The 16,766-nt window shown below is 40.4% G+C and overlaps 1 protein-coding gene across 1 annotated transcript; it reads left to right on the plus strand.

Moving 5' to 3' along the window:
• The first annotated feature begins 5,146 nt into the window (after positions 1 to 5,146).
• On the plus strand, positions 5,147 to 8,714 carry LOC126705844 (fructose-1,6-bisphosphatase, cytosolic). Its single transcript, XM_050405061.1, has 3 exons — positions 5,147 to 5,729; positions 7,016 to 7,412; positions 7,930 to 8,714. The coding sequence occupies exons 1-3, from the start codon at positions 5,298 to 5,300 to the stop codon at positions 8,328 to 8,330; spliced, it is 1,230 nt and encodes a 409-aa protein (XP_050261018.1). The 5' UTR covers positions 5,147 to 5,297; the 3' UTR covers positions 8,331 to 8,714.
• Positions 8,715 to 16,766: the final 8,052 nt, after the last annotated feature.

The following is a 16,766-nucleotide window of genomic DNA, read 5'->3' on the forward strand; positions in this document are numbered from 1 at the left end:
GTCCTAGAACGCAAAGGGTTCTGGGATGGGGCTGACTTACGCTTAGGTGCCATAGACACAACTAACGTAAATAGAAGGAGGGGGGGGGGGGGAGAGAAAGAAAGACAATCAGAAAAGCTCCAAAGCAGTTCAAATATAACAAGTATAATGAAAAGAAAGTACGTATGCATGGGGAATGCATGAACATGTGATATGCAAAATAAATTGCATCATGGGCTCAGCCCAATCCAATCCTACCAGCACACAATCAATTGCACGCATCTAAAATGCATGATAATATTGTTATTATTTTTTTTTTTTGAGCAAATAATATTGTTATTATGCTAATATGATACAATGCATGAGATTTTAAACTCATTTAAGCAAAACCCAGCCCAAAATTTCAACAAACGCTAATCAATTTTGAAAAACCCCAAAATTTTTCAAAATCCCCAAAAACTTAGGTTTTAGATAATGAAATGCATGAAAATGAGGGATTAGAGACATACCAAGTGAGGAAAAACTTGATTAAGCTCGAGAATCCCTTGGGAAAGAGGTTAAGAGTGAGTGAGAAAGGTTTGGGAGGTGAAAAGATAGAAGTATCGAGAGAGAGAACGGGAGAAATGAGGTTCGGATTGCACGAGGAAGTATAAATAGAACCTTAGTAAAGCTTGACAGATGAGGTGTCGAGCAAGGTGTCGAGATAGGTGTCAAGGATTTTGTCGTAGACAGATACAGATGTCGAGCAAGTGTCAAGGTACAAAAACATTAGACACAAGAGATGAGGCTCGATCGATCCACCAGGTGTCGAGAAGCTATCGAGGATCTAGGAACTTTCTCGTTCGATCCACCAGTTGTCGAGGATCTGTCGAGATTGTGATAAGAAAAGACCTTAAGAGCTCGACAGATAGCTAGGTGTCGAGGAGGTGTCAAGATAGCTTAAAAAATCGTTTTTCAAGAAGGGAAAAACACATATATGAATGCAATCAAGCATGCAACTCAACCAAGGATCCAATCAACATTTTAAACTCTCAAAATCATCTCTCAACAAAAATTTTAAGCACAATGATCCCAAAAACACACACACACACACACACACACACACATACACACACACACACTAAACAAGTCTAACCAATTTTATATTTCAAAAACAAATCAAGACAGTTTAGTGAGCATACATTAACACATGTAAAACCTTGTGATGACTAAATCACATTGTACCTGCACATGTATCAAAAGTAGCAAAGAATATTGCGTGTTGTGTGTGAAAAATATCGCAAGATTGCATAAGTGTATACATGTTATGACGATTTGAGATATGAGAAAATCACTTTAACTCACACACAATCATAACTGTTTGATAGAGATTATCACCTTCGAGATACATCCTATAACTCCCATGTCTTCTAGAATACACGTTTGCAATTATATTTAAAGCATTTTGATCTTTTTGCTTTTCATTTTCTTTGCATATTTTATTTAGGCAAATCATGCATGGGCATATAAGAGAGAGAAAGAAATACCTAATGATGGTAAGCATTTGACATTCCAATTTTGCTATGTCGAGGCACACAAATGTTATTGACACTGCAATTTTGCTATGCCGGAGTATACATGTGTCATATTATGATTGGTAGGCAACAGTGGTAAGATGGTTTTTTATGCCTTTCTCTTAGAATTTTCTAGTCCTTCTCGTCAAAAAGAGTGATACGAGTGTTAAGTATAAGAGATAACTTAATCTTACTTATCATATACAAGAGCCACAAAGCTCACTTGCGTAGTTGTGCATAAAGATGCTCATCTAAGTTACAAGAAATACAAAGTTTAGAAAAATTTGTTTCAATGGTCATCAAAGGTACACAGGTACCAATGTATACATAACACACACTGTTTTTGTATTTTTCTGATTTTTCAATTTTTTTTTAAATTTTTATATTAAAAACAAAATAATCAAAACTGAAAACAAACAAAAACAATTTAATCAATGCAAAGTATAAAAACTAGACTGACTCAAAATTAGAAAGCAAAACACACAAGTAATGCACACACAAAAATAAGAAAAGATAGAGAGAAAAGTGATAGAATCACTTGGAGCCCTTTTCCCTCCACACCTTGGAAGAACCTTTCATTTGATTAAACCTTTGAACCAGCGGTAAGGAGGAAGAATTAAGACCGTTCAAGTTTGAAAGGAACATGAGGGTTTTGAGAAGATCTCCAAGGGGAGAAAGAGAGGATTAAAGTTGATTCTGGCTTCCAGATGCTATCATGTCGTTACTCTGTTGAGTAGTAAGCTACTTATAGCAATTTGGTCGAGTATGAATGGCAACACCACAATGATGACAAAGATGCTGCTTCTTAACAGTAGTACTAGTAGAAGTAGTATTAAAGGAAGAGAAACCATACCCTAAACCTGTTCGATCAGAAGTAGATTTCTGAAGACTGAGCATCTCATCAAGCTTTGCACTTGAAGTCCTCTTCAATTGAGCTCTGACTTGAAACAGCTTCGCTTTAAGCTTCTTGGTCTTCTCAACCAAGAAATTGTTCTCGTACCTCAGTGCTCCAATAGTCTGATTAGCCTCATCAAACTTTGTGAACAGCTCTTCACGATCAAGTTTCACATTACTAAGCTTCTTGGTGGTCAGCCTGTAAAGTTTCTCATGTTTCTCAGAAAGCTTGTATAATTTCTCATAGGCTGTATGGATATTATCTTGATCATCCATCTTCTCAAACTTGGATTCCACCAATTCCTCTTCTTCAACCACATCTTCAACAATCCCATCAGTAGGATTAACAGTGGTAATGAAGGCATTCAAAATTCCGTCATCCTTATTATCAGAATCATCCTTAGGCACGGTGTCGCTCAAGGTAGCAGCAAGTGCCTTAGTCTTCCTAATGCTCTTGAGATATGTAGGATACTCTTACTTCATGTGACTGAAGCCTTGACACCTAAAGCACTTAGGTCCTGTAGGAACAGTGTACTGACTGCCATCCCTTGCATCCTTCTTCCCTTTGTCTTGGATTTTAAATTGAGAAGAATTGGATTGTCTACAGTCCTTATCGAAGTCTTTTCCATTGGCATTCTTTATAAACTTCTTGAACTACCTGGTGATGTAGGACTTCATCTTAAAATCTTCATCATCTAAAGACTCATCTGTCTCACTGCTCTTGGCCTTTAGTGCCATGCTCTTGCCTTTACCGGTCTTGCCAATCCTAGTCAACCCTAACTCGCAGGTTTGCAGATTTCCAACCAACTCTATCAAAGGAATCTTGTCAATGTCCTTTGATTCCTCGATTGCTGTAATCTTAGCATGGAATTTCTCAGATAAAGATCTGGGCACCTTTCTCACAATCTTGGGTTTAGGAATGATTTCCCCAAGATTGAAAGCTGAGTTCACTATGTCCTTGAGCTTGGCATAGAACTCATCGAACGATTCATCCTCCTCCATCTTAATCTCTTCAAAGCTTGTAGTGAGCCTCTGAAATTTTGAATCCTTAACAGCCTTTGTTTCTTCATAGGTTATCAGGAGGATGATCCATGCTTCCTTAGCAGTTTCAGTGAAGGATATCTTTTTAAACTCCTCATTGGTGACTGCACTGAATAAGGCATTTAACGCTTTGCTGTTGAAGTTTGCCGCCTTGATCTTGGCATCATCCCAGTTAGCCGGTGCTTCCTTCGGCTTGGTCCAGCCTATCTCAACAGCTTGCCACACTTTCTCATCTAAAGACTGCAAGAAAGCTCTCATGCGTACTTTCCAGTATGCATAGTTAGTGCCATCAAATAAAGGAGGTATGATTAATGATTGTCCTCTATCCATGACAAACAGGGGTCAATGGATTAACACAGTAAAGATTAAAACTTAATCAGAGTGTGCCTGCTCTGATACCACTTGATAGGCAAAAAACGAATTGACCTCTTGTGATAAATTAACCAATTAATTTAGCCAAGTGAATTAATTAAGTTAATTAACATGCAAACGCGTGGTAGCACAAACAAATCACCAAATAACTAAATATGCAGCGGAAAATAAATGACACGGTGATTTGTTTACAAATGGGGAAAACCTAACAGCAAAAACCCCACTGGGTGATTTTTAGGTCACCACTCCTGAAATTCCACTATTATCACAACAAGCAGTTACAAGTAAAGGAATCCCAGTATTTTATACCAATGTACAGTTGAACTCTTACCTCAATACTCAATTGGACTTGTTCTGTAGTGATAATTTCCCTTTTCGATGCACGGCTCCCAAGTACGTGACTAACCAATGCGCGGATCCCAGTACGCAACTTCAATCACCAATTAGAGAAGGTTGTTGGCTACAAAGTTCTTCAGTTCATCCCAATGATGAAGATCAAGAAGATGCTTGGTCACAAAACCCTACGGTGCACATACATAGCAACTTCTTCACAAGAATGATAAACTAGGGCAAAACTTTGTCTCCGGTTACAAATTGCTTGAACAAACTTTGCTCAACATTTGTACAACTTGCATACCCTTTGACGACTCTTAAAATAATCCATTTATATGTCTAGGGTTAGAAGAAAAGAAGTCCCAAACACATAATCACGGATTAGAATCAAAACAGAACTAGAATTTTGTTTTTCATAAAGCTCAACAGATAGTTGTCTATTGAGGTGCTGTCAAGCAGCTGTCGAGTCTCGAGGTTGGAACAGTTTCTTAAACTTGATGGATAGCTAGCTGTCGAGCTAGTTGTCGAGATTTAATGAACAACACTTCTTCAGCTTGAATTTTGGACAGACTTCATGTCTTCAACACTTGATCTTGAAATACAGTTTCTTGAAGTATTAAACACATCCTAGATTTACCCAAATACAAGTAAAGTGCATTTTGTCAAAGGATAAGCCAATTACATAAAATAATGACATATGTTTCTAACAAGTGAATCACATATGTCCTAACAATTTCAATTTTTTTTTTATTTTTTATTTTTTGAAAAATTTATAAAGTTTTGACATATGGTGTCTATTTTCAATAACTGTGTTCTCTATTATTAGACCAACCTCGCATCCACTTTTGATAACTGTGTTCTTTATTATTAGACTAATCCTAAATCTCTTATCCAATCATAAAATTTTTTATTGATTGTGAATTTATATTTCAATTCCAATATATATTTTTTCATTGTTTTTTATATACCCAAAATCACTTTGCTGTCATCTTATCCTTTTCCTTTGGTTTCCAATCCAAGTACAAACTCTGCAGAGTAGCAGACCCGATCAGTCAGCACCGAGCACTGCATCTCAAATGACACAGCTCCTAAAATTCCAACCTTGGAACCACTCTCTGCCATAATATGCAAACACCCACAATACCTCTCAACCCATCTTCAACCTTCCCTCCAAAATCCCACCATACCCAGTTGAAGTTGCTTCCAAAACTTCATCTCCTTCCTCAAAGCTTATTCTATAGACCACCAAAAATGGCTTCTCTTGGTGGGTTTGGTTTTGGTGTGAGGTCACAAGTAGTGGGTGGTGGTGCTTCTTCTTCTTCTTCAATTGGGGTTGATACTAATGGGTTGTGTACTTTGACAGAGTATGTGGGTAAGGAAGGATTGAATGTGGGAGATGATATGGTGGTCTTGCTTCATCATATTCAGTATGCTTGCAAGAGAATTGCAGCTTTGGTGGCCTCTCCTTTCAATTCCAGCCTTGGGACACAGAACACTCTTGCTGGCACTGGTTCTGGGTCTGGCAGGGATGCTCCAAAACCACTTGATATTGTCTCAGTAAGTTTTACTCTCAATGAATTGAATGCCAATGATATTGTTGTTGAATTTTGGATTTTTTTGTTGTTGTTGCATACTTTATTTATATGGTCTAATGTGCCTGGTTTGGTAGTCTTATAAGGGCTTTGATTTTATTTTAATTGTGGGATTTCATTTGGGGAGGAAAATATTGGATTTTAGTGTGTTAAAATAGAAAAAAGAAAATAAGATGTTGTAGAGAGAGGAAGAGACTGGAAATGAGAGAATTAACGCGGTTCGGACTAACAGGTTATGTCTTGGTTTTTGGAAAAAAGGCATTAAGGGATGGTGGGAGTTGTTTTCAGGTGGATGGTGGGAGATGGTAGTTGGATGTGCCTTTTGGTGCCATTGGTGAGGCTGCTATGAAGGATTTGTTTGGTGATGTATTTCTCATAATAAAGGATAAAGATGCATCTATAGCTTGGTATTTGGGCACATTGGAATCCTAGGTTTGTGTGAGCTTTCCAAGATTTAGAGGTAGAATTGCTTAGTTCATTTTTTAATTTATTGTAACCAAATCAGCCTTTGGGTGGTGGATAGGACATTTGTTGGAGGCTTACCAGAAACGCTAAGTTTGATGGTCATGTTTAAATAAGTTTTGGCAGGGTCTAATGGCGTCTTTGGATGTGTGGACTGTGGAAGTTCCATTGAGAGTTGCTCTTTTTCATTTGGACATCTGCTTCAGGAAAAATCTCAACGGCTGGAAATCTTATCAGGAGAGAAAGTTATTGTTTGTGATTTTTTTTTTTTTTTGGTTGGGGGGGTGGGGGGGAGCAGCTGTTCATTTTTTTTATAGGGTACGTAACCATGCAAGGGGCCTATGGTGGTGAGTGTTTTCTCTTCTTTGGAGTCTGATGGATAATGCCTACGATGGTTGTTGAGGTACTTGGTTCAGAAAGGGAGGTTTGGCCAACATAGAAGCAATAAGAATTGCAACACTGTCCAGACTTGCCTTATCTGGACAATCTAGGATAAGAGGACTAACCAGACCTGTGGTATTGAGCTTTTCTGGAAGAAGCTTAAGTTTATTTCTGAGGTTGTATGATTGGATGACTGCTATAGGCCATCTCCTCTCTCTCTCTCTTTTGATTTATAAAAGCTTAGACTGTTTACTTCTAGGAAATTTACTGTTTTGTTAAGTTGTTCGACCCTTTTCTTTCAATAAATTTTTTTTTTTCTAGGGAAACTATGTTTTCTCTGCCACAAATGATGGTAAGTAAGGAACAAACAATCATGACATCCAATATTTCTTCTTGTTAAATGTGCAGAATGAAATCATCTTGTCGTCTCTTCGCAGTTCTGGAAAAGTTGCAGTCATGGCTTCAGAAGAAGATGATGCTCCGATCTGGTTAACTGATGATGGACCATTTGTAGTGGTAACGGATCCCCTTGATGGTTCTCGAAATATTGATGCATCAATTCCAACTGGAACAATTTTTGGAATTTATAATCGCCTTGTGGAAGTAGATCATCTACCCAAGGAGGAGAAGGCTTTGCTGAATTCACTCCAAGCTGGAGCTAGGCTTGTAGCTGCTGGCTATGTTCTCTATTCATCAGCTACAATTCTCTGCACCAGCTTTGGTTCGGGGACACATGCATTTACACTGGATCATTCAACAGGAGATTTCATTCTCACACATCCAAGCATTAAAATTCCTCCTCGAGGTAATTATTAATAAAGCCATGTGTACTGTATGCTAATAATGCATAAATGCTATTTGTACCAAATCTATTTATGCACTATCACTCATTTTGCCTATAATAGAAATCATAAGAATGATTTAAATGGATTTGTATGTGTGTGGTAAACTTTTTTAATACATACAATTGTCTGTTGGTTTCTACTCTTGTCTTGGAAATATTTTTTGTCAGTCTCAATCACCTAGGGCTTGGCCTTGGAATAAACACTGACTTAAACTTTTCATCTTTATCAGGAACAACATTAGAAGTCCTAGCATATGAATCATTGCACCCAAAAATATAAATCTGATGGGCATTACTATATTATAACCTTTAGTTTTAGAGTTTTAGTTTCATGCTTTGCTTTTCATGGACAAACCCCTCATATTTTCACATCTAGAATTTACATATACAACATATATTTTTACTAAAAGAGGAAAAATACTACGAATGTCAATAAGCTGCTTTTGATTCTATTAAAGACAAATCTCTGTCATGTCAGGACAAATCTATTCAGTAAATGATGCACGATATTTCGACTGGCCGGAAGGGTTAAGGCGATACATTGACACTGTGAGACAAGGAAAAGGCAGATACCCCAAGAAGTACTCGGCCCGTTATATTTGTTCTCTGGTAGCTGATCTCCATCGGACTCTAATGTATGGAGGGGTGGCAATGAATCCAAGGGACCATCTTCGTCTGGTTTATGAGGCAAACCCTCTAAGTTTTCTTGTAGAGCAAGCTGGGGGCAGAGGATCTGATGGTAAAAGTAGGATTCTTTCAATTCAACCAGTTAAGCTGCATCAAAGACTTCCACTGTTTCTTGGAAGTTTGGAGGACATGGAAGAGTTGGAGAGTTACGGGGATGTACAACAGAGAGTAAATCCTGGTTATGAAGTTTGATGCTACAGTAATCCCAAAATTTCATTGGTTATTGTGTAAATCAACCTGGGTTTGCTTTGTGTCACTAAAACTCTCTGTCTATCAAGAATTCAGACCTCTCATCACAAGTATGTATAATCTAGCCACTCCAACTATCAAGAATTGTAAAATTCTTAACTATTGTTTGTTTCTGCTATTCATCATACCCATCTTCTCAGGAAATTAAAGTAACTTGAAGAGTTTAGATGTGAAAAACTAGAAGCCTAGAAGAGGTCTTTCTTCCTCTTTCCATGGTCAAAAAATGTATTGTGTAAATTTTTAAGTTCACTCATGTAAAGATTGTATACTCTTTATGATCTGTGTAATTTGTTTTCTGTAATAAAAAGTATTCTATTTTGACATGTATTTGCAAAGTTCTGTCCAGTATCAAACAAGAGCTTGTACAAATGATATTGAAATTCTTAAAACTTAAAGAGATTATTGCCATCTCTAGAGATTATGATGAGCAATATGGTGTAATAATCTTTGGTTGGCTAAGTCAGCTTATAATTCATAACACTGTCATAGTAATAAGGATTAAGATGTCATGAGGGATACATGCATTAGAAGAGAACAATGGTAAAGTGATTATTACTCTTCTTAATTATGTGAATACTTTCTCAGCAAAGTGTTTTGAGAAAATGGGAGTAGACACTATTTGATGCGTTAAGAATTCACAATTAACAAATAAAACTGTAGCATGCCTGAATTACCTTTTCCTCTAGAAACTGCATTAATTTCACTCCAAGGCCAATAGAATAACATTTCTTTAGTAAAAGCTTTTACATGAAGATATAGATGAAAATATTACAGCGCAGATGACACAAACATTCTATACTCCTTGAGGTGGTTGTTTCACTGCAAAATGTCACACTACACCTTGATTCACTATGAGATCACCAAAACCAATAGAAACACCAAACAGCTGAGACAAGAGGTTTCACTAAGGCATAGAATTTGATGATGCCGTAAAATCACTAGTGAGCTACACGATCCTCGCACGTTTGAAATAGCGACCTGCAAGAAGAAAGAAGTGATCTAACAGAGAGCACCGGTGTGGTGCCAGCCAAATACCCTCCGAAGGTCAAGTTAGAACTATTCTAAACTCTAGAGTGCTAGAGATGGGGTAAATTATGCGTACCTTGATTTGTGAGGGTATTGGGGCTTTTATAGTAGTAGAAGGTTGGTCTCTCTTTCTTGATGTAAAAGTCTTTTCTTTATAGGAATCCTCTTGAATAATCTCAAACGTGATGGACAAGACTTTTCCTTGTAGAGAGGGTCTTTCATTAATGCGCGTATCTTTCGGAATTCTTCTTGTACTAGAATTCCTATTTCCTTTAGGATTCTATCAGGATTCAGGCGTGTGTAGCAAGTATTTCAAGTCAGGGTTTCTGTTATGCCCTGGGCTTACCCACTGTCGGCCCATGGGCTAGGATCCATCAGGCCTAATTGAACGAAGGTCCGTCATGCCAATTTTTACCGCTTTAGTTGCCCCCTTCACCCTATGGTTCGTCATGCTTGAGTGGACGGACCAATAGGGTGACGGTTCAATATTCTTGGGGTTGACGGTTTAAGGTTCTTGGGGTTGATGGTTTAAGGTTCTTGGAGTTGATGGTTCTCAAAGAGGACAACGCGAATTGCGATCATTTGTTGACAGGTAGTCAAGCATTTATGAGGTACGACACGTGTCGCTTTTTGATTGGATTTTCTCTCGGATCGAAGCGTCGCTTCGTCTTCCGTGCATTTCATATATATATATATATATATATATATCACACTTCTCCTATTTCATTTCTCCACTTTTCAGCTAAAACATATTGTCAGAGCGCCATCGTCAACCTTATCAGAGAGCGATCCGTCGAATAGTTGTACCCGTCATCTATACAATCGTCAACCTTCAGTTATTCAGACTTGGTGAGTATTATTATTTTTTACAAGTCCTGCATTTGTACTTTCATTTTCCTAGACTTTTATACACACCCGTCATCACTCCTAGATCCGTCAATCTTAGGTTTTGTCGTCACTTGTAGGCAATGTCTAGTACGTCAAGTAATCAGTCAGTAGTTTGTGACGGGGCGGATTACAAGAAAGTATACCCATCCAGTCATAAAGACCAAGAGAGTCCAGGCGAAGAGAGGAGTCCGTCCGTCTCTTCCTCGTCCTCAACAAATGAGGATATGGAGATGGTTGAACCAGAAGATATTTCTGATGACGGCGAGGATCAACCATTGAGATCCGTCATTGGTGCTGATGGACTTAGGGAGTTCATCATGCTACCAGAGTGGATGGTGCATAAATTCACATCCGTCATCAAGGAGAAACACTTTAACACATTTAGGGTTAATTTTCAAATTCCAGACTACATTCCAATCCGTCTACCCTACGTATTAGAGAAATGTTATTACAAGGGGGTAGAAGGTGTTGGAGTATACGAACAGATGTTGAAGGCAGGACTTAGGTTTCCGCTAAGTACCCTGCATAGAGAACTTCTAAAGTATTTGGGTCTGTCCGTCACCTAGATATCCCCGAATGCCTGGAGGGTCTTCATAGCAATGGAGATTCTTTATGGTGTTATGACAGACGGCGCTAGGAGGCTGACGGTGCGTGAATTCCTTCATTGCTACCGTCCAGATGAAATTGACAGGTCAAGGGGAATGTATAGTTTTGCTAGTAGGAGTCCGTTGTTGAAGGTCATATTTGAAACACCCGACTCAAATAGAGACTGGAAGAGTCGTTACTTCTTCTTAGAGGGTGACGAGTGGATGGGTCGTCTAGGGGAGACGGAATATATGCCCGTCGACACAACCTGGGGAGTATTAAATCCGTCCAGTATGCATCCGTTCTAATTTGTAGATTCTTTTTATATTCGTTCAGTTATAATCTCTCCATCTCTCTTAACCGTCCAATTCTTCTGCAGTTAGACGGCGTTCACAAGTTAGTATTGAAGAGTTTAGTTTTCTTGAGAAGATTTTTTCAAAGACCAAGCCGGAGGAAAGGACTTGGGCGAAGTTAGTAAATCCAGATACCATCCACTAGTATTGTGACGGTCCTGAACCCACACCAGAAGCCGTCAGATATAACGCCAAAATTCACAGACGTAAGTCCGTCAACCTTTATTTTGCATAAATGGCTTTAACTTTTAGTTAATAACTTCATTCGTCATTCTTTACAGAGATGGACGATGCTAAGAGGAGGGCATTGATCAAAACACAGGCTGCAAAAAGAAAAGAGTTCGGCGATGTGGCTCCTAAGGGGACGGTTTCGTCCATTAAAAGGAAGCAGCAATCGTCCAAAAGGGACCGTCCCCTTAAACAACAAAAAGTCCCTCTAGAACCGGTCGTAGGGTTGATGGCTGAGGGTGTGAAGACCGTCATCCCAGCAAAGCATGGGTCAGGCAAGGGCTTAATGAAGGCCCTGTCCACTAGCCAAGAGAAGCCACCTCCTCTCCTTCATGACGACTCCAAATATGCCCTGGAGAAACTTTTATCTATTATCACGTCGGAGGACTATGAGGATTTGGGCAATCACTCGACGGAGGCAATGGGGGAGACGGGTCTCTTTGCTGTTGCACAGGTAATCTTTGTCTGTCGACTTACGCCCGTCCGCTCCACCTAGTTTTTATCTAACCCTTCTAACTTGTTTGTTCTAGTCCCTGATTATGATGAAGGGCTTAATGGATCAGTGCCTTAACCGTGAGGCGGCTCTGGAACGTGTGCGAGCAAAGGCAGAGCAGACAGAGGATGAGTTGGGTCAACTTAACAAGTGGAAGTCCACTATGGAGAAGAAGTTAGACCTTTCAGAGCAGGTGAGGAAGGAGCTTGAGCAAAAGACAGATGAGGCGAGGAAGGCCTTGGAGGTCAAAGATAAGAAGATCCAAGACCTGAAGGAAAAGCTCCGTCAGGCTAAGGAGGTAAGGGTTCGAGAATACCGTGACTCCGACGCCTTATTGGCCAAGCTGGGAGACTCATTCCTGCAAGGTTTTGATGACGCGCTACGTCAAGTTAAGAAAGCCTACCCTGCCCTGGATGTGTCCATGATAAACGTCGACGATCAAGCCTAGACGTTTGCTTTGCCCGTCGCCTCAAAGAACACAGATGACCTCTTCGCTGAGGAAGCAGCTTAAGGCGACGGAGAGTCAGCTCCAACAAAAAATGTTCAAGATGCCGACCCTAAAGAGTAGATAGTTCTTTTTATTTTATTATATATATATATATATATATATATATATATTTTTTTTTTTGAGAACAATCCGTCATTAATTTTGTGTATTGAACAATTGCCCTTTGAGGGTTTTATTCGTTAATGTTGCTTTATTTCACAATTTTATGCCTGCTTTATCTATCTTTATTATTTGAACATGTATAAATATCCGTCCTCTTAAGTTGTCCATTATATGGAGAACCGGCCATCTTTATGTACATAATTTTAGTTTGTGGACGAACTGTCGTCCTTAAATACTATGTAGTTTATCCCGTCCTTCTTTATGGTTTTTTGGAATTTTAACCTTATGGGATGATCCGTGTAGTCGGCGGGCTTGTGTCCGTCATTTATGTGAACTTAGAGAACTTGTTGCTATCCGTCCATTTTATTTACTTGAAAGTTTCATTCGTCTGGGATGATCTGTCCAATTGGTGGACTTTGTATATTAATCGCCATTTTTATGGTCTTTAGGGGTTTCACTTGTCCGGGACTACTCGTCTAGTTGATGGATTTTGTTCTAGCCGTCCACTTTTTTGACTAAGTAAATCTTTACCCGTCAGGGATGATTCGCCTATCTTCCGGACTTTATTTGTTATCCGTCCATTTTTATGGACTTTGACTATCACCCGTCTAGGAATATCCGTCCATTTTGTGGACTTTTGTGCAACCACCCATATTTATGGACTTTTAGAAACTTCATCCTTATGGGATGATTCGTCCGGTTAGTGAAATAATAATATTTTCCACCCTATAGACGGTCCGTCCACTTTGTGGGCTTGATAATAAATTCATCCCATGGGTGATCCGTCCACTTTTGGACTGGATAATAGTTTCCACCCTATGGGTGGTCTGTTCACTTTGTGGACTTGATAATGAATTCACCTTATGGGTGATCCGTCCAGTTTGTGGACTCGATAGTAGTTTTCACCTTATGGGTGGTCCGTCCACTTTGTGGACTTGATAATGAATTCACCCTATGGGTGATCCGTCCAGTTTGTGGACTTGATAGTAGTTTTTCACCCTATGGGTGATCCGTCCAGTTTGTGGACTTGATAGTAGTTTTTCACCCTATGGGTGATCCGTTTACTTTGTGGATTTGATAATAGAATTCACCCTATCGGTGATCCGTCCACTTTGTGGACTTGATAATGAATTCACCCTATAGGTGATCCGTCCACTTTTTGGACGTTGTTTTCTCTAGTTCTCTTATGAACTTTTGTAAGAATTCAAGTAGAAAAACATGGTTGTGTCTGAATATTCCTCTTTAAAATAAAAATATGTTTGTAGGAAAAAGTACCTGCCCCATTGGGCTTAAAAAGGCACAAAGTATTGTAGCAAAAATTGTCAAAGAAAGACTAGTAATTGTAGCTAAAATTAAATAAACTGGGAAAATAGGGATTGTCGCTGTTCTTCATATTATCTCTACTGGTAGTATTTTCGTAGATGTTCCGAGTTCCATGGGTGCTGCAGCTTTTGTCTGTCCAACATCTTGAGGTGGTAGGTGCCTTTCCTCTGCCATGAAGTGATCCTGTAGGGTCCTTCCCAGTTGGGGCCGAGCTTTCCTTGTGAAGGGTCTCTAGTGGCGCCCATTACCTTCCGTAGTACAATATCACCGACCTGAAAGTCTCTATGCCTTACTTTGGAGTTGTAGTGTTTCGCCATGAGATTTTGATAACGCGCCAACCTCTGCTCTGTTGCCACTCTGACTTCGTCCACTAGGTCGAGCTGAAGGCGCATGGCCTCTTCGTTCTTATCCTTGTTGTAGTTCTCCACCCGGTAGCTTGTGAACCCTACTTTTGTGGGAATGATAGCTTCACTTCTGTATGCTAGTCGAAATGGCGTTTCTTTAGTGGGTGTTCTTGTTGTAGTCTGGTATGCCCACAGAACGCTTGGTAACTCGTCCGGGCAGATACCTTTTGCCCCCTCGAGCCGGGTCTTGATTATCTTGAGCGAGGATCGGTTCGTGACTTCGACTTGTCCATTAGCCTGTGGGTGTGCGGGCGACGAGTAGTGGTTCTTGATCCCTAGCTCCGAGCAGAAGTCTTTGAATGTGCTGTTGTCGAATTGCTTACCGTTGTCAGAGACCAGCACTCTGGGTATCCCATACCTGCATATGATATTTCTCCAGACAAAACTTTGGATGTTCTTCTCCGTGATGGTGGCTAAGGCCTCTGCTTCTACCCACTTAGTGAAGTAGTCTATGCCAACTACCAAAAACTTGAGCTGCTTGACCGCTGTTGGGAATAGGCCCATGATATCTAGTCCCCATTGAGCGAACGGCCAAGGTGCCGTTATCGGTCAGCTCTTCGGACGATTGTTTGATGAAGTTGCTGAACCTCTGACACTTGTCGTAGGACTTGACATAAGCTTGGGCGTCCTTCAGCATTGTGGGCCAGTAGTATCCTGCTCGGATCAACTTGTGTACTAATGACCGTGCCCCCGAGTGGTTTCCGCAGATACCCTCGTGGATTTCTCTCATTACGTAATTTGCTTCCTCGTGGCCTAAACACCTCAGGTATGGTCGAGAGAACCCTCTTTTGTATAAGACATCTTTTATCAGCACAACCGTGATGCCTGGACCTTCAACTTTCTTGCGGCGTCCTTCTCATCTGGTAATACACCGGTTTTCAAATAGGATATCAACGGCGTAGTCCAATTGTATTCAGAGTCTACTTCCTGCATACTTATTCCGTCATCGATAAGTGAGGAGAGTTGAACGAATGATAATACCTATTTGGGAACAAGCATAAATTTGACTGAGGCAGCTTTTGCTAGATGGTCGGCACATTCGTTTTCTTCCCTTGGGATTTGAACGAATTTGACTTCGAGGTCACCGATTCGGTATTTCACTTCTTCTAGATACCTCTTCATTCTTTCGTTCTTACACTCGTAGTCGCCGTTGATCTGACTCGTTACCACTTGTGAGTCGCAATGTACGACCATGTTTTCCGCACCTGCATCCTTTGCGAGGTCTAGCCCTGCCACCAAGGCTTCATATTCTGCCTCGTTGTTGGTTGTAGGGAAATCTAGTCGGATCATACATTGGATCTTATCTCCTTCCGGGGTTTGGATCACCACGTCGGCTCCTTCGGCTCGTCTATTTGAAGATTTGTTCGTATAAATATTCCATTGTCTCTTCTCCTCTGCCCCCTGGCCGTTTCCGATGGTGAATTCGGCGATAAAGTCCGCCGCTACCTACCCTTTCATAGCCGTTCGCGGACGGTATTGTATGTTAAACTCGCTAAGCTCTACTGCCCACAAAGCCATTCTTCCTACTGCCTCTGGACTACTCATAACTTTTCTCAAGGGCTTGTCCGTCAAGACAATGATGGTGTGCGCTTGGAAGTATGGCTCAAGTCTTCGTGCTGCGATTATCAACGCGAAAGCCAACTTCTCCATCTGAGGGTACCTCTCTTCTACCCCTCGGAGTGCTCAGCTAGTAAAGTAGACTGGTTTCTGAGATCCGTCTTCCTCTCTTACCAAAGCTGTGCTTATAGCAGCTTGTGAAACGGCTAAATATAGGTAAAGCTCTTCTCTTGGCTTGGATGGACTGAGCAATGGTGGAGATGAAAGATATGCCTTTAAGTCGTTAAATGCCGTCTGGCATCCGTTCGTCCACTCGAATGATTTCCTTAGAGTGCGGAAGAAGGGTAGACATCCGTCCTTTGCTCTTGAGACGAACCTGTTCAGGGCTGCGACCTTTCCGTTCAAACTCTGGACCTCCTTAACCGTCCTTGGCGGTTCTAACTCCATTATGGCCCGTATCTTCTCCGGGTTGACCTCTATACCTCTTTGAGACACCATGAAGCCTAGGAATTTCCCTGCCGTCACTCCGAATGCGCACTTGTTTGGATTCAGCTTCGTGTTATATGATCGGAGCGTGTCAAAGGTCTCCTTGAGGTTGTTGAGGTGATCATCTTCATGCAGACTCTTTACTAACATGTCGTCAACGTAGACTTGTACGTTCCTGCCAATTTGGTGTGTAAACATTTTGTTCATTAACCTCTAGTATGTAGCTCCAGCATTTTTGAGTTCGAATGGCATCAATTTGTAGCAGAATAGTCCCTGGCTTGTGACAAAGGAGGTCTTCTCTTGATCATATTCTTCCATTTTGATCTGGTTGTAGCCCGAGAAAGCGTCCATGAAACTCAAGAGCTAGTGTCTTGCAGTTGAGTTTACCAAAGAATCTATTCGTGGGAATGGGTAGCTATCTTTAGG

This window comes from Quercus robur, chromosome 11 (genome assembly GCF_932294415.1).
Source record: "Quercus robur chromosome 11, dhQueRobu3.1, whole genome shotgun sequence".
Taxonomy (NCBI): Eukaryota; Viridiplantae; Streptophyta; class Magnoliopsida; order Fagales; family Fagaceae; genus Quercus; species Quercus robur.